The sequence below is a fragment of the Anomaloglossus baeobatrachus genome, chromosome 2 (assembly GCF_048569485.1).
Source record: "Anomaloglossus baeobatrachus isolate aAnoBae1 chromosome 2, aAnoBae1.hap1, whole genome shotgun sequence".
Taxonomy (NCBI): Eukaryota; Metazoa; Chordata; class Amphibia; order Anura; family Aromobatidae; genus Anomaloglossus; species Anomaloglossus baeobatrachus.
The window spans coordinates 670,152,424-670,172,055 of record NC_134354.1 but is presented as its reverse complement, the minus strand read 5'-3'; the positions used below and the strand labels follow the sequence as shown (position 1 = coordinate 670,172,055).

Sequence of the window (19,632 nt, the reverse complement as noted above, 5' to 3'; positions counted from 1 at the left end):
CTACTTTGATTTCTTTAGACAGATGAGATGCCACTTCTTCTGCCCCATCTCTCTCTTTCTCTCCTGTTCCCGTCTCTCTTTTTCCCCTCCCCATCTCTCGCTCTCCCCCCCAACTCTCTCTCCCTCCCCGTCTCTCTCTCTCCCTCCCCGTCTCTCTCTCCCAGTCTCTCTCCCTCCCCCGTCTCTCTCTCTCGCCCTCCCCTTCCCCATCTCTCTTTCTCTCCCCCTCCCCGTCTCTCCCCCGTCTCCCTCCTTTAACCCCGTCTCTCTCTCTTCTTCCCCCATCTCTCCCTGCTTTGTTTCTCTTTCCCTCCCCCATTTCTCTCTCACCCTCCCCGTCTCTCTCTCCCTCCCTCCCCGTCTCTCTCTCCCTCCTCGTCTCTCTCTCCTCCTCGTCTCTCACCCTCCCCGCCTCTCTCTCTCTCTCTCCCCGTCTCTCTCCCTTGCCCCGTCTCTCTCTCCCTCCCCTGTCTCTCTCTCTCTCTCCCCATCTCTCTCCCTTGCCCTGTCTCTCTCTCCCTCCCCTGTTTCTCTTTCCCTCCCCCGTGTCTCTACACCGTGTCTCTTTCTCCCTCCCCGTCTCTCTCTCCCTCCTCGCCTCTCGCTCTCCCTCCCCGTCTTTCTCTCTCCCTCCCCCTCCCCGTCTCTCTCTCCCACCCCCTCCCCGTCGCTCTCTTTCTCTGTCGCCCTCCCCCTCCCTGTCTCTCTCTCTCGCCCTCCCCTTCCCCATCTCTCTTTCTCTCCCCCTCCCCGTCTCTCCCCCGTCTCCCTCTTTTAACCCCGTCTCTCTCTCTTCCTCCCCCATCTCTCCCTGCTTTGTTTCTCTTTCCCTCCCCCATTTCTCTCTCTCCCTCCCCGACTCTCTCTCACCCTTCCCGTCTCTCTCTCACCCTCCCCGTCTCTCTCTCCCTCCCTCCCCGTCTCTCTCTCCCCCCCTCCCCGTCTCTCTCTCCCTCCTCGTCTCTCACCCTCCTCGCCTCTCTCTCTCTCCTCGTCTCTCTCCCTTGCCCCGTCTCTCTCTCCCTCACCTGTCTCTCTCTCTCCCTCCCCCATGTCTCTCTCCCGTGTCTCTCTCCCTCCCCGTCTCTCTCTCCCTCCTCGCCTCTCGCTCTCCCTCCCTGTCTCTCCCCCTCCCCCGTCTCCCTCTCTCCCTCCCCCATCTCTCTCCCTTTCTCTGGTCTCTCTCTCTCCCTCCCTCCCCCCGGTGTCTCTCTCTCTCCCTCCCTCCCCTAGGTGTCTCTCTCTCTCTCCCTTCCCCCAGTCTCTCTCTCTCTCTCCCTCTTCCCAGTATATCTCTCTCTCTCTCCCTCCCCCATCCTCCCCGTCTCTCTCTCTCACCCTCCCTGTCTCCCTCCCTCCCTGTCTTTCTCTCCCTCCTCGTCTCTCACCCTCCTCGCCTCTCTCTCTCCCAGTCTCTCTCCCTTGCCCCGTCTCTCTCTCCCCCGTCTCTCTCTCCCTCCTCGCCTCTCGCTCTCCCTCCCCCGTCTCTCTCCCTCCCCTGTCTCTCTCCCGTCTCCCTCTCTCCCTCCCCTGTCTCTCTCCCTTTCCCTGGTCTCTCTCTCTCTCTCTCTCTCTCTCTCTCTCTCTCCCTTCCCTCGGTGTCTGTGTGTGTCTCTCTCTCTCTCTCTCTCTCTCTCTCTCCCTCCCTCCCCTGGGTGTCTCTCTCTCTCTCTCCCTCCCTCCCTCCCCCCGGTGTCTCTCTCTCTCCCTCCACCCAGTCTCTCTCTTTCTCCCTCTTCCCAGTATATCTCTCTCTCTCTCCCTCCCCCATCCTCCCCGTCTCTCTTTCTCTCACTCTCCCTCCCCCGTCTCTCTCTCTCTCCCTCCCCCCATCTTTCTCTCTCCCTCCCCGTCTCTCCCTCCCCGTCTCTCTCCCTCCCTTGTATCTCTTTCCCTCCCTCTGTCTCTCTCTTCTTCTCAGTCTCTCTCTCTCGCTCTCCCTCTCCCTTGTCTCTCTCTCCCCCGGTCTCTCTCTTCTCTCTCCCTCTCCCTGGTCTCTCTCTCTCTCCCCCTCCCCCCGGTGTCTCTCTCTCTCCTTCTCTCCTCCCCTGTCTCTCTCTCTCCCGCTCCCCATCTCTTTCTCTCCCTCATGCTCCCCGTCTCTCTTTCCCTCCCTGTCTCTCTCTCTCCCTCCCCATCTCTCTCTTTCTCTGTCTCCGTACCCGTCTCAATCCCTCCCTCCTCTGTCTCTCTCCCTCGTATCTCTCTCCTTCCCCCGTCTCTCTTTCCCTCCCCGTCTCTCCCTCCTCCCGTCTCTCTCTCTCCCTCCCCTGTCTCTCTTTCCCTCCCTCTGTCTCTCTCTATTTCCCTGTCTCTCTCTCCCTCCCTCATCTCTCTTTCCTTCCCCCATCTCCCTCTCTCCCTCCCCCGTCTCTCTCCCTTTCCCTGCTCTCTCTCTCTCTCTCCCTCCCCCAGGTGTGTCTCTCTCTCTCTCCCTTCCTCCCCTGGGTGTCTCTCTCTCTCCTTCCCTCCTTCCCTCCCCCCGGTGTCTCTCTCTCTCTCCCTCCCCCCAGTCTCTCTCTCTCTCTCTCTCTCTCCCTCTTCCCAGTATATCTCTCTCCCTCCCTCCCCGTCTCTCTCTCTCTCACTCTCCCTCCCCGTCTTTCTCTCTCTCTCTCCCTCCCCCCATCTTTCTCTCTTCCTCCCCATCTCTCTCTCTCCCCATCTTTCTCTCTCCCTCCCCGTCTCTCCCTCCCCCTGTCTCTCTCCCTCCCCTGTATCTCTTTCCCTCTCTCTGTCTCTCTCTTCTTCTCCATCTCTCTCTCCTTCTCTCTCTCTCGCGCTCTCTCTCTCTCCCCCCCCTCCCTTGTCTCTCTCTCCCTCCCCCATCTCTCTCTTCTCTCTCTCTCACTCTCCCTGGTCTCTCTCTCCCTCCCCCTGGTGTCTCTCTCTCACCCTCCCTCCTCCCGGTGTGTCTCTCTCTCTCTCTCCCCCAGTCTCTCTCTCTCTCCCTCTTCCCAGTATATCTCTCTCCCCCTCCCCCCATCCTCCCCGTCTCTCTCTCTCCCCGTTTCTCTCTCCCATCTCTCTCTCTCCCTCGTCTCTTTCTCTCTCTCTCCCTCCCTCTGCCCAGTATATATCTCTCTCTCCCTACCCCCATCCTCCCCGTCTCTCTCTCTCCCCGTCTCTCTCTCCCTCGTCTCTTTCTCTCTCTCTCCCTCCCCCCATATTTCTCTCTTCCTCCCTGTCTCTCTCCCTCCCCGTCACTCTCCTTCCCAGTCTTTCTCTCTCCCTCCCGCTGTCTCTCTATCTCCATTCCCGTCTCTCTCCCTCCTCGTCTCTCTCCTTCCCCGTCTCTTTCTCTCTCTCCCTCCCCCGTCTCTCTCCTCCCGTCTCTCTATGTTTATCCCTCCCCATATCTCGCTCTCGCCATCCTTGTCTCTCTCTCTCTCTCCCTCTCCGTCTCTCCCTTTCTTCCTCCCCATCACTCTCTCTCTCCATCTCTTTCTCCCTCCCCCGTCTTTCTCTCCCTCCATCCGTGTCTCTCTCGCTCTCCCCTCCACGTCTCTCTCTTTCCCTTCCCTTCCCCGTCTCTCTATCTCTCTCCCACCTCCCGTCTCTCTCTCTTTTTCTCTCCCCCTCACCATCTCTTTCTCTTTCCACTCCGTCTCTCTCTCTCTTCTCCCTTCCGCCCCTCATCTTTCTCCCTTTTCCCCTCCCCGTCTCTCTCTCTCGCCCTTCCCCTGGCCCCCCGCTTTTCTCTCTCTATCTCTCTCCCACCCCACTGTCTCTCTCTCCTTCACTCTCTTTCCCCCTCCCCGTTTCTACCCCTCCCCCCGTCTCTTTCTCCCCCCCCCTCTCTCTCTCTCTCTCTCTCTCTCTCTCCCCATCTCTCTCTCTCACCCTCCCCCCCCCCCCGGCCCCCCCGTCTCTGGCATTGATGTGCCATTAGCATTTGTCACTCCACCAAAGATGGAGATTTGAATACAGTCTTTTTAGGAATAGTGTTATTATCCAGTTCCCATATAATTGGTCAGTTCTACACTGGATCTCTTCATGTACCTTCATCTATCTCTAATTTTGAGGCAGATTTATCAAAACTGTCTAAAAGAAATCCGTAGCAACCAATCACAGCGCAGCTTTCATTTTACCAGAGCTGTTTCAAAAATGAGAGCTAAACTGTGATTGGTTGCTAGGGGCAATGAACTGTTTTGAGAATTGAGGCCTAGTGTTTCTCTGTAAATATCGATATGTGCAGAATTTGCCTGCACAGCAAGGGCCGTCCACAAGATGGCCACCTCTTCACTCATGAGATCAGTTACTGTGGTGTCATGGTGACCTCCACTTGCCAGTATGTGATAAGCCTGAATACTGAGTAGCCTGAATAATAAGTCTTGCTTTAGGGCGGATTCATAGTTTTCTTTAAGAAAATATATTAAGGTTTTAAGATATTATTTTTTTTTTTCCTGCCTGATCGCACAATATAAAATACACTGTGCACAATGGGAGCCATGTGTGAAGGCGTTTTCTACATTCACTACAATAATTGTTTAAAAAATCTGAGATATTTAGTGATTTTCCGCCGCTCTCACCATTCTGGACTGGGTAGCCATGCAAATAAGTTTTAACCCCTTCACCACCTGGCGATTTTCTGCTTTTCATTTTTGTTTTTTCCTTCCCTTCTTCCAAGAGCCAAAACCTGTTTTTACTGTTTTTACTAAACTCATTAGGGGACTTGAAGCTGCGATATTCCGATAACTTCTGCCGTACAGAACGATGTATCAGCACTGCTCTGGATTGCTGAAATGATCATCTCCTATGAACGCTGACTTCAGACATGCTCCACACCGGTATGTGTTTACAGTCAGATCTCTGATTTACCTGTTGCTGTTAGAGGCGAGCACCACCACGCTCGGGTGCCTGGTACTCGTAACTAGTGATAAGTGAGCACTACCATGCTCGGGTGCTCTGTACTCGTAACTAGTGATGATCGAGCACTACCATGCTCATGTGCTCGATACTCGCAACTAGTGATGAGCGGGCACTACCATGCTCGGGTGCTCTGTACTCGTTGAGAGCAGTTGGAAGCTTGGATGGCCGAGACTCGAGCACCCGCGTATTATGAAAATCAATGCGGTACTCAAGCATTTTTCTGGGAAATATTCCACAAAAATGCTTGAGTTCCCCATTCACTTCTGTTATATTTCAGCTCTTGAGTTGCGCCCATCCGAGCATACAACTGCTCTTAACGAGTTCCAAGCATTGTAGTGCTTGCTTATCACTAGTTACGAATATCGAGGATTGTAGTGCCCTTTCATCAATAATTAGCAGAAAATCCTCTATGTCCTGTTAGCTTTCCCCATCACATTTTCAGACATATTGAACTCACATTGCTCCCTGAAAATGTTAGCCAAAGTGCCCATTATCCTGACAGTCACAAATACCCTTAGACTATGTCAGCCACGATACCCCAGACCATGCTAGCCACAGAGGATCATGGCATTACTAGTCACAGTGTTACGTCCACACACTGCCCTGCCGGGACCTTATTCTCAGAGGTCTCCTGCTTTTCCTGCATCAGAACATTGCAGCCTGGTCTGCACAAAAAAGCACATCCAATAGTGCAATAGATTTGGTAATTAGCTTTTCTTGAGGGTTCCAAACCAGTGGCCTGTGGATGACTGCTCAGGTGAGTTCCACTCTCGCTGTTATTCGTATCTATAGGGCTTTTTACTTGTTGAGGAGGGTACTCATGACCATTATTAATTTATTGAGGCACCATATTAAAACAGAATACTTGCACAAAAAATTAAAAGACCCCAATAATGAGAATCTGACCCAACCACCTTCCACAAGATGGAAGAAAACCTGTTTGTTTTATTTAATAAATGATGATGGACAGGGGACTGGATCTGGAATGTGGATCATGAACAGGCGACTGGATCTGGAAAGTGGTTGATGAAAAGGGGACTGGATCTGGAAAGTGGATGATGGACAGAAGACTGGATCTGGAAAGTGGATCATGAACAGGCGACTGGATCTGGAAAGTGGTTGATGAAAAGGGGACTGGATCTGGAAAGTGGATGATGAACAGGGACTTGGTGGCTCAGTGGTTAGCACTGCAGTCTTGCAGCACTGGGGTCCTGGGTTTGAATCCCACCAAGGACAACATCTGCAAGGAGTTTGTATGTTCTCCCCGTGTTTGTGTGGGTTTCCTCCAGGTACTCCGGTTTCCTCCCACACTCCAAAGACATACAGATAGGGAATTTAGATTGTGAGCCCCAATGGGGACAGCATTCCTGATGTATGTAAAGCGCTGCGGAATATGTTAGCGCTATATAAAAATAAAGATTTATTTATTTTATTTTATTTAAAAGTGGATGATGGACAGAAGACTGGATCTGGAAAGTGGATGATGGACAGGGGACTGGATCTGGAACGTAGATGATGGACAGGGGTCTGGTTCTGGAAAGTGGGTGGCTGATGGACAGGGGTCTGGTTCAGGAACGTGGATGATGGACAGGGGTCTGGTTCAGGAACGTGGATGATGGAAGGGGACTGGTCACGAATAGGAAGTATCATCGATGTATCCTGGTAACTGTGTGATATAATAATTGCCAACAAGAAAAACACTGAGACCGATTCTTGTTTTAAATTTATTTATTAGCAATAGGCAGTGAACCAAAAATTATAATAAGTAATCAATAATAATAATAATTTAATTGTACTAAAATTTATCAAAAAGGGTTGTTCAGTATTCGAAAAGTGTGGTTGACTCCTTCCCTTGTCTATAGCTTATATCTGGAATTACAGATCTGTACCATTGTCTTGTAGGCTGAGTTCACGCTTTGCGTATTTCGTGCGGATTTTACAACTGGATTAATAAAATTAAATCTGCAGTTTTTATGCATAGGGAAAAAAAAACATCCATATTTTATGCCAGGCCGACAATTTAACATGCAGATATAAGGATCCACATTGAAATGAAATGTAAAATCGGCTACAGAATTTGACATGCTGTAAATAAAAATAAAAAAGCATAAAAAAAGCCAATTTCCATATGGATTCTGCCCCACACAGACTGGAATGGGATGAGCTTAAGATAAACTCACCCACTTTCCTGGGGCTGAAAAATATATTGTGTGTAAAATCCACATCAAACATGCAAGGCGTGAACTCAGCCTAAGGCCGGTTTCAGACGTCCGTATTTAATCAGGTACCAGTCACATGCATGGTTTTGGTCACACGCGTGTGACTGGTACCTGATTAAACACGGATGTCTGAAATCGGCCTAAAAGAGCGGAAGTGTTGCAGTTTAAATAAATAAAAGACAACAATCTTTTTCCAATACTGATCACCCCTTTTTGTTGTATGTCTTTGGAGTGTGGGAGGAAACCGGAGACCCCGGAGGAAACCCACGCAAACACGGGGAGAACATACAAACTCCTTGCAGATGTTGTCCGAGGACCCCAGCGCTGCAAATCACCAGTGCTGATCACTGAGCCACCGTGCCGCCCATACTGCCTGCCTGATGCTGCTGCACATGCAATACAATTTACAATCCAGGAATATTGTCCTTACCTCTTAGTGACTTTATGACAATAACAGAACAAATAAATATGAAAAAAAAATCTATCTGCGGAGAAGCATCTCTACGAGAAAAAGGGCAAAAATATCGCAGATGGATGATAAACGGAAAAACTGTGTCTGGTCATTAAGAGGATAAGGCTCACAATGTACATAATATACAAATATAGACTTAATCAATTGTCTGTAGTGAACCAGTTGTGTCCGTGTATGAGCGTCTATGTCATGTGACGTCAGTCTGTGAGAGTCCATGTTGTGTGACATCAGTCTGTGAGCGTCCATGTCATGTGACATCTCTCTGTGAGCGTCCATGTCGTATGACGTCTCTGTTAGCGTCCATGTCATGTGACGCCAGTTTGTGAGCGTCCATGTCGTATGACATCAATCTGCGAGAGTCCATGTCGTGTGATGTCCGTCTGTGTTTGTTCTGCAATGTTTAAGGAATAAACAACCAAAAAATTGAGTTTGCAATCAACATTTGTTATGCTTAATCAAAATAGTATTTTTATTTATCAATTCATCACTTTAAAGTTTATAATACAATATTTGTAGAAAAATACATTTTACTCATACAATGCTGGTCAATGCTTGACCCCTCCTGACGAAGCGGTGGCGAAACGCGCGTCCAGGTGCTGGGCGGTGTGTGTTTTGACCCCTGGGGTATGCTTATCTAATAATTACCCACTGTGATGTCCTTCCACTATTCCTAGGGGCAGCTGAGTATATTTAGTATATCTGGTGGAACATTGCCCGATAGGTATTGTTACTTACTTCCTGCCAGGTATCGACATAATGGATGGATTGGGAATTTCTACCTAACTGTATATGTATATACAGGGCTCTGTATCTCACTCTAATATAAAATCGGCTGTCTGTTCCCCATGCTGTAATGCTGCACTAGCACTTTATGTTATTATTCCTGTGGTAGATGTCACACTTTTAACTTTCTGTGTACCCATCGGTCTAGACAACTGCGCAACAAGTTTGCCTTGATGTTTTTTTCTATTATACCACACTGCACCAGTCTGTGTTTTTTTGGTTTTATGGGGTAGGGTGCTTTTTAATTAAAAATCTGTCTGACCAGCATTGTATGAATAAAATGTATTTTTCTACAAATATTGTATTATAAACTTTAAAGTGATGAATTGATAAATAAAAATACTATTTTGATTAAGCATAACAAATGTTGTTTGCAAACTCAATTTTTTGGTTGTTAGTGCATATATGGTGAGGTTTGCCATGAGTTAAAATGATGAATATAGAGTTCTATGTCCTTTTTTGGTTTAATGTTTAAGGAATGTTCATACTGTGTCTTTTTTTTCCCACCCCTAAAACCGTTGGGGATGAAGTGCTTGGAAATATTTTATTTTTGCTTTTTATTGGCTTTTTCTCATTTTATCCATCAGATTAAAAAGATGTCAGAAAAATGCTAATAAAAAGCAGAAAAAAATCCGGATAAAAGGGATAAAATTCACACTGAAAGATTATCGTGAACAAGCGAGCATTCGCTCACAGCATCTTTGCATGCACACTGGTGATCATTCGATGATCAACCAAGACGCTCGTTTGTAGGGTCAAACGATTTTATGCAGCAAAAAAGCTCGTCATTGTTCACTGTGGTGCATCGTCCATGTAAACAGGAGTCGCACTGCCGAGAACAATGGCAGCTTATGCGCCCTAAGCGATCTATTACTGATCATTCAGGGTGCATTGTCTTAATCTTGGGATATGGTAAGGTTTGTTACACTGCGCCTCGTAATGAAACTAGTGTTACTCCAACATGCCCCTTAGGGCTCATTCACATGACCTTTCCGTTTGTCCTGGTCAGTTCCTGTTTATTTGCGCACCTACTGACAGGACCATCTTTTCAATGTCTTTGTGTAGGATCGGATGGCACACGGAAGAACTTCTGTATGCATCCGATCCTACAAAAAAACACATCGGATGCTGTATGTCCGTTCTGTTATTATGGAACATGTCCTATTCTGTGCCGTGATAACGGATTGTGACTCAATACAAGTCAATGGGCCTGCAAAATCCCTGGAAGCCGCATGGAGGCACTTCCGTGTGACCTCCGTCGGGTGCCCGTGCAGTCTGTGTCCCGCTCCCTGCCAGCCCCACGGCTGCCCGCACTGCAGTATCAGCAGCTTCTCACACTGCAGTGCGAGCAGCCGCGGGGATGACGAGCGCTGCTGTCAGGAGGTTAGATGAGATCATTACCAGCTGTGACGATCTCCTGCTCTCCTGACGTCAGCGCTGTCACTTCCTTCTATGCCCGCGGCGTTCTCACACCACGTCTCGTGGGCGGCCCGAGACTGTTACTAGTGGTGACGTCACGGGCTCCCACAATTCTTCGCTGTGAACGCGGCGGACAATTGAAGTCAGTGACAGCGCTGACGTCAGGAGTGCAGGAGATGGTCACAGCAGGTAATGATCTCATCTAACCTCCTGACAGCAGTGCTCGTCATCCCCTGCAGTGACCTGGTCTGACCTATTGATGATAGCTCAGGTCACTGTACTACTCTCCCAGCCAATGTTTAACATTCTGTTCTTCATTGACTGGGACAGTGACTATGGTATGGATCGTCATGGGACCCCCTTATTGGATTACACCGGACCCGGATTTGATTGTTCTTTTCAATAAATTGGTGAAAGAAGAAATGTTTTGGGGAGTGTTTTTTCAAATAAATAATAACTAATAACTGACTGGGTTGGGGATGTCGGGTATCTGATAGATGCCGTGACATCACTAACCCCAGGGCTTGATGCCAGGTGACATTACACATCTGGCATCAACCCCATATATTACCCCGTTTGCCACCTCACCAGGGCAATGGGATGAGTTGGGGCGAAGTGCCAGTATTGGCACATCTAATGGATGCGCCACTTCTGGGGCGGCGGTGGTCTGCTATTTTTAGGCTGGGGAGTGTCCAATAACAGTGGACCTCCCTAGTCTGAGAATACCAGACCACAGCTGTCCGCTTTACCTTGGCTGGTGATCCACTTTGGGGGGCACCCCACGTTTTTTGTTTTAAATTATTCATTTAATTTAAAATAACAGCATGAGGTGCCCTCTGTTTTGGATTACCAGCCAAGGTGAAGCTGCCAGCTGTGGTTTGCAGGCTGCAGCCGTCTGCTTTACCCTAGCTGGCTACAAAAGATAGGGGGAACCCCACGTCGGGTTATTTTTTTTAAATTATTTATTTATTTTTTGGCTAAATACAAGGCTAAGCATCCTTTAGTGCCAAATGAAGGTCACTAAAGGGTGCCAGCTTAGAATATACAGGTGGGTGGGACATTATATATGTCTTTCTCATCTATTATCTATTTATCTATCTATCCCTCCATTCATTCATTCATTCATCCATCAATTCCTTTATCTCTCTGTCTCTATATCTATCTATCCATCTCTATATCTACCCATCTATTTATCTTTCTAGCTGCTTCCGTTGTTTGCGGTCCGCAAAAAAAAAAACGGAAGGCACACGGATGCCATACAAATGCCACACTGATACATCCGTGAAAAAAACGGACCGGTTTTTGCGGACCGCAAAAACGGAACGGTCATGTGAATGTAGCCTTATCAGAACAGGTGTAAACAACGCTGGTCTTGATGAATTGGGGCCCCTCTACAAAAACTATATAATACACAATAGGATAAAAAATACGCCCCAATGATGCCTTTTTCGCTCGTTTTGTGTTTTCGGCTGAAAAATGCCCGTTAAAAGTTGTCAAAAAAATTATTAAAAAAATGTTACTCAAAAATGAAAAAAGCGTCATCAAAGCGCTTCAGGAAACGAACAAAAAAACGTTCAGACGCCGAAAAAACACTCGAAATAAGTGATCGTCCATTTGAAAAACGGATGATCACATAAGGGAAAAGACACAATGTGCTCACCCACATAGTGTTATACTTCGTCTTGTGATGGTCTTGAGGCTTCAGATGGAGACTCTTCGTGGCCCACTCACTAACGGGAACTGAAAACAGAGAATTTTTATTAGGAGAAATGAAAAAATAGTGTTATTAGCATAAAAATTCCCTGAACATGCCCTAAGAATAGTAATTGAGACCTCTCCATACATACCTGCTGGTGTCGTCCTCATTGCTTTGTGAGTTTTATACGAGAATGGAAAGGTCCAAAAAACAAACCGACACGTCTATAACAAAAGATTACTTATATCAAAACAAGATCACAGATTCAGTGATGGAAGAAGTGATGGAAGGAGAGAGATGGAGGAGGAACGATGGTAGAACCGGGAGAGATACACGCTACAAAGACCAATGTACTGCCACTCACATGTGACATACAGGACACACGTATATACGGATACACACTACAATGACATTGTACTGCCCCTCACATATAACGTAACCCTAGCCTTCCTGAAACATCCCCAGATCATCACCGATCCGCCACCAAATTTCACAGTGGGTGCCAGACACTGTAGCCTGTACGCCTCCCCAGGTCTCCGTCTAACCATTAGACAACCAGGTGTTGGGCAAACCTGAAAATTAGACTCATCAGAGAAGATTACCTTACTCTACAAATTGGGCAGGAATTGGGCAGATTACATTTTGCGAAGGACGTATGAATCAACCCGCATACAAGGTTATCCTGGAAAAACAGTTGCTTCCTTCTGCTCAGGCAATGTTCCCTGACTCTGAGGATTGTTTTTTCCAGCAGGAAAATGTGCAATGCCCCACAGCTAGGTCAATCAATGTGTGGATGAAGGGCCACCACATCAAAACCCTGTGATGGCCAGCCCAATCTCCAGACCTGAACCCCATTGAAAATCTTTGGAATGTAATCAAGAAGAAGATGGATAGTCACAAGCTATTAAAGAGGAACTGCTTACATTTTTGCACCAGGAGTGGCATAAGGTCACCCAAAAGCATTATGAAAGACTGGTGGAAAGCATGCCAAGATGCATGAAAGCTGTGACTAAAAATCATGGTTATTCCACAAAATATTGATTTCTGAACTCTTCCTGAGGTAAAACATTATTAGTATTGTTGTTTTTAAATGATTATGAACTTGCTTTCTTTGCATTATTTGAGGTCTGAAAGCAATGCATTTTTTTGTTATTCTGACCATTTCTCATTTTCAGAAAACAAATACAATTTTTTTTGCTTGGAAATTCGGAGACATGTTGTCAGTAGTTTATAGAATAAAAGAACAATTTACATTTTACTCAAAAATATACCTACAAAGAGGAAAATCAGAAAAACTGACAATTTTGAAGTGGTCTCTTAATTTTTGCCAGAGCTGTACAGTATGTGAGGATGGGGGGGTGTCGCTGTCGTACATACCTTTTAGGAGCCTTTTAGGTTAGAGTCACACTAGCATATGGCATCCAATGCAATACCATCCGATACGATATGCCAATGACTGAGTGTCATATGAGTGTGTTCTGATCTTGTGAGCAGATCACAGCTGCGGAGGAGCTCCTCCATAGGCAGCCTATACGTGAATCGCACTGCACTGGACATAATCCATGTTCAGTCCGATGTTTCTTACACACTCACATTGTGACTCTAACCTTACCACGAATCGTCTCCATCTTCGGCCTCTGTGTCAGTGTGAATGTGCAGATCTGACTGCGGGTGACGTTCTTATAGAACTACGTCATTGTGATGTCGTAGCATAGAACGTTTGATCCTCGTGATGTCATAGAAGGCAGTGATGTCATCTGACTTTTTGATGCCACAGGGTCTTTTGTTTTGATAGCAGCAAATAGGGAATTAAAGACAAGTAAAGAAATCTAATTAAATATCTTCAAAATAAAGAAATAAACCCCCTATAAAGAGACGATGAGATATCAGTTCATGTAAAAGAAAAAAATGCACAAAGAAACAAAAAAAAACAGATAACTCCGATGGCCTCCCCCACGATGAACTGTCAGCCCCCAAATGTAAAGAAAGGGGTCAGAGACTAAGGTAACAGGACCCCTAACGAGTCGACTCCCTTTCCAATGGACTCCAATGGGTCAGGTACAAGCTCTGACAACCACTTCCATTAGTATTGTGACCTTTTTAATAAAAATACCAGCAAGAATAATAAAAGTGGTGTTCTTTAGATGTGAGGCTCAATAGGGAGTGATTTTCAAAATTAGATATATAATCATTCATTCTTTGTGGGACATTTACACAATACCAGGGACCATCAGCAATATCCACCCCTACTATCCTGTATTTTATATATCAAACCCAAGGACACTTATGGAAACTAATATAACCTAATTATAACCATGGACATTTGGTTTAACTTTTGATTTTCAGAATTTGGTGAATACTCTAATGGAAACTAAACAGACCCCATTAGACATAAAGCGAAACATATTATTTTTTTTAAAGTCCATCATTTGACTAATATAATTTACAACAAAACTGCCAACCACATTGTCCTCTCCAAACTGTACCCCCCTCCTTACATTGACACCCTATACAGTATGATGGTTACCACAGCCGCCTATACAGTATATCCACAAGAGCCCCCCCCCCAATATACACTATGATGTCCACCACAGCCCTCTATACAATATAGTCACCACAGCTGCATTTACAGTATAATGTACCCCACAGCCCCATATACAGTATGGTCACAACATCCCATAATATAAGGTCAAGAACGGCCGCCTGTATAGTATAATGTCCTCTACAGCCCCTTATACAGTATGGTCATGACAGCTGCCTATAGTATAGTTAGACGTTGGCTATTGGGCCTAGGGAATATGTATCATCAGTAACAGACAATTATATTCCCAAATATTTCTTTATTTTAGGTATATAAATTAAATATCCACACCTACAGTGAATTAATTATAGTACATGTACCTTTGGTATCAAAGACAGTTCGCATACATATAGCATACAGTAGTTTATAGTACATATGGATCCTTGATAACAAAGAGATTTGCATATAACATACAATGATTATTCAACACAAATACAGGCCGCTCACTCCAGGATTATGGATAATGCTTCACAAACACTTAACTTGTGGGCTTATATGCTCTTTCCCATTATACTCATGGCAGACGCTTTTGTGATTTAAGCAAGTCCAGAATAGGCAAGCATATAGAATCCAGTCCCAGTATATTCAGAGTGAGTTTGACATCAAGCCTGTTAGTTTGATCTTCACCTCAACGCGTTTCCCCACATGAATTATTGTGGTTCATCAGGAGGCTACAAAAAGCAGAATATAGTCTATCAGGTTTGCATATTTGTATCATTAAAAATAACACATGCATGTGTGGGAAATAAACATAGACATAGTCAAAATACATTGTATCTACTTGCCATAACAAAGAATCAATAGGGTATGCAGATCCACGGAGTCTTTCCTTAATGGAATCGGCGGTAGCACAGAGCGATCCTGTCAAGATAAACAGCCACTTCCGTCCCTGGAGACTCTATGGATCTGCATACCCGTGGAGGTTTATAAAGCCGGCATAACTTAGATCAGCTGTGTGCCCCTAGGTAGGATGGGCTGGCGCGTCATAATGCCGCTATTGCGCCTGCGTGCAGTAATTAAAACACTGCAGCTGTGTATCATGAATAGTTTATGAACGATGTCCGCGCGCGTGCGCGGCGCATGACCCCACCGCGCATGCGCGAATCGTCACCATGACGTCAGCGCGCATGCGTAGTGCATCGCACCGCGTCCCGCAGGTGCAGATCCATCTCAACTCGGACAGATTAGCTGCGGCCTTCCGTGTCTCATAATGCCACATCAGGGCTAAGTGCCGCATATGCCCATCTGATTACCCGCAATAAATATGCATAAATCGATAAGATACCGGCAATCACAGTGGCAATATTAGTGCGCATGCGTGATGCGTCATCTCTGACGTCACAGCGCATGCGCAATACACCACATTCCGCCACACTCAGCCGTCTTGGGCAAATTACTATTGCGCCTGCGTATCGCAGCGAACCCTTGCGGTTACATATTGGCATACGATCTCTACAACGCCAATATATATTACAAGATGAAGCTTGCTTTATATATATATAGCAGGTATAGATCATATAACTATTTTCAGTATATACTACCACATCGCTATAGGGCACACAGATATGATCTTTACATAGACAAATATGCACGGCAAATACATATTCATGATCATAAATTAGCTCTCTGTTGCATATATTTCTTTTACATAATCATACTTATATATATTCATATATTAATCAATGTAGTTTATTATACAGCATAAAACAGGGGCCCTGTGTAAGATTAATAACATATACATAAACAGGCAACCCTAGATGCAGAAATTTTCCAAGACTGATCATTAATATACTCCAATTTATCAAAGCAAGAAGATACATTTATAATTCAATATTTTCCAAAAATTTGGATGAATGCCATAGGCATTCTATCTCTAAAGTTATAGCGTTATAGGATATTAAACAGACAAGTCCTTAGGTACTTTTACATAGGTAGGAAACAACTAAAAGAGAGCAGTTCGTTAAGCCCTTTTGGAGATAAGGAACCCATTTTAAAAATCCATTCAGATTCTTTCTGTAGTAGAATTCTATCGAAGTCCCCCCCCCTTGGATTACGCCTTACTACTTCAAGTATAGAGAATCGGATATGCTTTATATCCCCGTGATGTATGGTATTTATATGCCGGGAAATTGGGGTATCCCTTTTATTCCGTATATTGGATAAGTGCTCCCCTACCCTTCTCCGAAATTCTCGTCTTGTTTTACCTACATAGTCAAGGGGGCAGTTGCAGGTGGCTCTATAAACAACTCCTGTAGATTTACAATTACTAAAATCTCGTAGAGTGAAAGTTTTTCCTGTTGCTGCACTTCTTACTATTTTACATGAATCCATAGAATCACAATAACTACAGGTCCCACATCGGAACATACCGCATATCTGCCTGTCCAGCCAAGTCCCTAACGGACGAGGTCCTTGATATATGCTATGCATGAGTCTATCTCCTATAGTTTGGCCCCTTCTATAGGTAATGCATGGATTGTTTGGAATATATTTGGCCAGATCTCTATCTGCCTTTAAAATATTCCAGTGTTTATTAATAATTCTATATATCCGTTCAGATTGGACGTCAAAGGTACCGATAATACGTGTAATATTCAAATCCTCCTTTTTCTGTTTTGAAGACATAAGTGTATGTCTATCAATATCTCTGGCAAATGCATAGGATTGCTGTAAGATTCTTTTTGGGTACCCTCTGTCCAGGAATCTTCCAAACATGTCTGAGGCCTGTATTTTAAAATCTACATCCCTGGAGCAGTTTCTGCGCACTCTCAGAAACTGCCCTTTTGGAATCCCTCTTTTTAGAGGGATGGGATGATGACTATCCCATTTTAGCAGGGAGTTAGTGGCCGTTGGTTTACGATAAGTTGCCGTATGAATCTTGCCCCTGTCATCTTTTGAAATAATTAAATCTACCTTAAACATCAAATTGTTCCCAAAGGGTTAAGGATTAATATTCATCCATCCCCTAGAACATCATCTGAACAATTCCTCAGTCTCTGGCGGAAAGAATCAATATCTTCTTCCCTGAGATTGATGAATCTTTTGCTAGAGGAGGAGAAGAAACTATATTCAGAGTCTACAGCTACTCTTAACAAAAGTATAGATAATATTTTACGGCTTAAAAGTGACCCTGATTTCACTAGGAGAGAAGGTATACTGCAAACCTCTATTGAGCGGTTCCAGAACAATCTAAAAGAGAGGAAGCACTCACAATTTGTGAGAGATCTCGCTGAATTCAAAGAGGATAAGGCATATCAGTTTTCTGGTAGACAACAATCTGCAATATCCTCTTCAGACTTGGATACGTCGGATTCAGAGAGACCGAGAGGTAGTACAAATATAGCCGAACCCTCGAACCGGGCTCAACACACATGGCTTGCCCCAAAAAAACAGAGAAAAAGGAGGGGAGGTCATTTTGGATATCATGGACCCCCTCCTTCTTTGTCTGGTCCCTCTGGATCATCTTTTTTGGAACAGAGACATGCGGGGGGCTACTATCCACATACCAGGGCTCATCAAGCCAGGGGCGGATTTTAAATCTATCTGATTACCCACTCTCAAGTGATGAGGTTAGGGTTTTATCTAGAGGTCTTAATTATATTCCTACCAACTACTTTAATTGTTTTGGATGGATAAAGGATCTAGAATTATTCGGTAGAAAGTTAAAATGGAAATTATTTTTTGAACAAAATAATAAGGAGCAATGCAAAGTTCTTGGTATTAGTGAGGAAGACTACGAATGTTTTCAGACTCTAACGGACCTCCTTAAAGATAGCGCTAGAAAGAAAGGGGAAGGCCCCTTTACTAATCTAAAGAGACCTAGTAAAAAATCACCCCCGATAAATAACTGTACTAGTATAGATATTTTCTTGAAACTAGTGCAGGATGAATTATGTAAGATTCCACAATGGCATTCTAACATGAATCATAATCTCACAAAAAAAGAGTCAATGGCGCTTGATCAATTGTCAAAGAATGATCAACTTATAATTAAAAAATCTGATAAGGGAGGAAATCTCGTAGTTTTGGATCACCCTAAATACCTTGAAATGTGTTTACGCCTGCTTAATGATCAAGACACCTATGAAAAACTACCTTCTGATCCGACAAAAAACTATATGGATCTCCTTCTCCTTCTACTAAGCAATGCTAAACAAAACAAAATTATCTCTGCCAATGAATTTGAATTTCTGGTACCCCACTGCCCTGTAATTCCTGTATTTTATGCACTCCCGAAAGTGCATAAAGGCCTTGACCCTTTAAAGGGTAGGCCTATTGTTGCAGGAATTAATTCACTGTCCCAAAATATCGGCATCTATATTGATAATATACTTAGGCCCTTTGTTGTGTCGTTACCATCTTATGTTCGCGATACTCCGCATCTTTTACAGATTTTAGAGGATATCAATGTAGGCCCAGATACTATTCTGGCCTCCATTGATGTTGAGGCGCTCTATAGCTCCATCCCCCATGACCTTGGAATTCAAGCAGTGGACTTTTTTCTCAAGACACGATCAATTGACTGTAATATGCACAATGTGTTCATTGAAGAATTATTATCATTTGTTCTTCATCATAATTATTTTTTGTTCAACGCAAAATACTTCCACCAGCTCAGGGGTGTGGCTATGGGGAGCCCATGTGCCCCCAGTTATGCTAATATATTCCTGGGCTGGTGGGAGGAAACGGTGGTTTTTGGGGGAGAAGACGAGACCTTTCATCAATGTGTCGGACTATGGGTCCGATACATTGATGATATTCTCGTCTTCTGGAATGGACTAGCTATTGATTTTGAGCGATTTATTATTAATCTCAATGAGAACACGCTAGGGCTGAGATTTACTTATTCTTACGATCTTAATTCCATCTCATTCCTGGATTTAATTATTTCAAAAGATGACAGGGGCAAGATTCATACGGCAACTTATCGTAAACCAACGGCCACTAACTCCCTGCTAAAATGGGATAGTCATCATCCCATCCCTCTAAAAAGAGGGATTCCAAAAGGGCAGTTTCTGAGAGTGCGCAGAAACTGCTCCAGGGATGTAGATTTTAAAATACAGGCCTCAGACATGTTTGGAAGATTCCTGGACAGAGGGTACCCAAAAAGAATCTTACAGCAATCCTATGCATTTGCCAGAGATATTGATAGACATACACTTATGTCTTCAAAACAGAAAAAGGAGGATTTGAATATTACACGTATTATCGGTACCTTTGACGTCCAATCTGAACGGATATATAGAATTATTAATAAACACTGGAATATTTTAAAGGCAGATAGAGATCTGGCCAAATATATTCCAAACAATCCATGCATTACCTATAGAAGGGGCCAAACTATAGGAGATAGACTCATGCATAGCATATATCAAGGACCTCGTCCGTTAGGGACTTGGCTGGACAGGCAGATATGCGGTATGTTCCGATGTGGGACCTGTAGTTATTGTGATTCTATGGATTCATGTAAAATAGTAAGAAGTGCAGCAACAGGAAAAACTTTCACTCTACGAGATTTTAGTAATTGTAAATCTACAGGAGTTGTTTATAGAGCCACCTGCAACTGCCCCCTTGACTATGTAGGTAAAAC

The 19,632-nt window shown here is 44.9% G+C and overlaps 1 protein-coding gene and 1 long non-coding RNA gene across 3 annotated transcripts in view; one reads left to right on the top strand and one right to left on the bottom strand.

Moving 5' to 3' along the window:
• The first annotated feature begins 4,743 nt into the window (after positions 1 to 4,743).
• Positions 4,744 to 19,632, top strand: part of TFCP2 (transcription factor CP2) — a 139,935-nt gene continuing 125,046 nt past the window's right edge. The window contains exon 1 of the mRNA XM_075337127.1: positions 4,744 to 4,790. Coding sequence (XP_075193242.1) covers positions 4,759 to 4,790 — 32 coding nt within the window. The 5' untranslated portion in view covers positions 4,744 to 4,758. The remainder of the gene's footprint in view (positions 4,791 to 19,632) is intronic.
• On the bottom strand, positions 11,440 to 13,094 carry LOC142290529 (uncharacterized). Of its 2 annotated transcripts, none has more exons than XR_012750336.1 (3): positions 13,074 to 13,094; positions 11,613 to 11,685; positions 11,440 to 11,505 (listed from the first exon to the last, which is right to left on the bottom strand). It is a non-coding gene; the product is annotated as an uncharacterized LOC142290529 (long non-coding RNA). The 2 variants fall into 2 exon arrangements; XR_012750335.1 differs by having other exon boundaries at positions 12,839 to 13,088.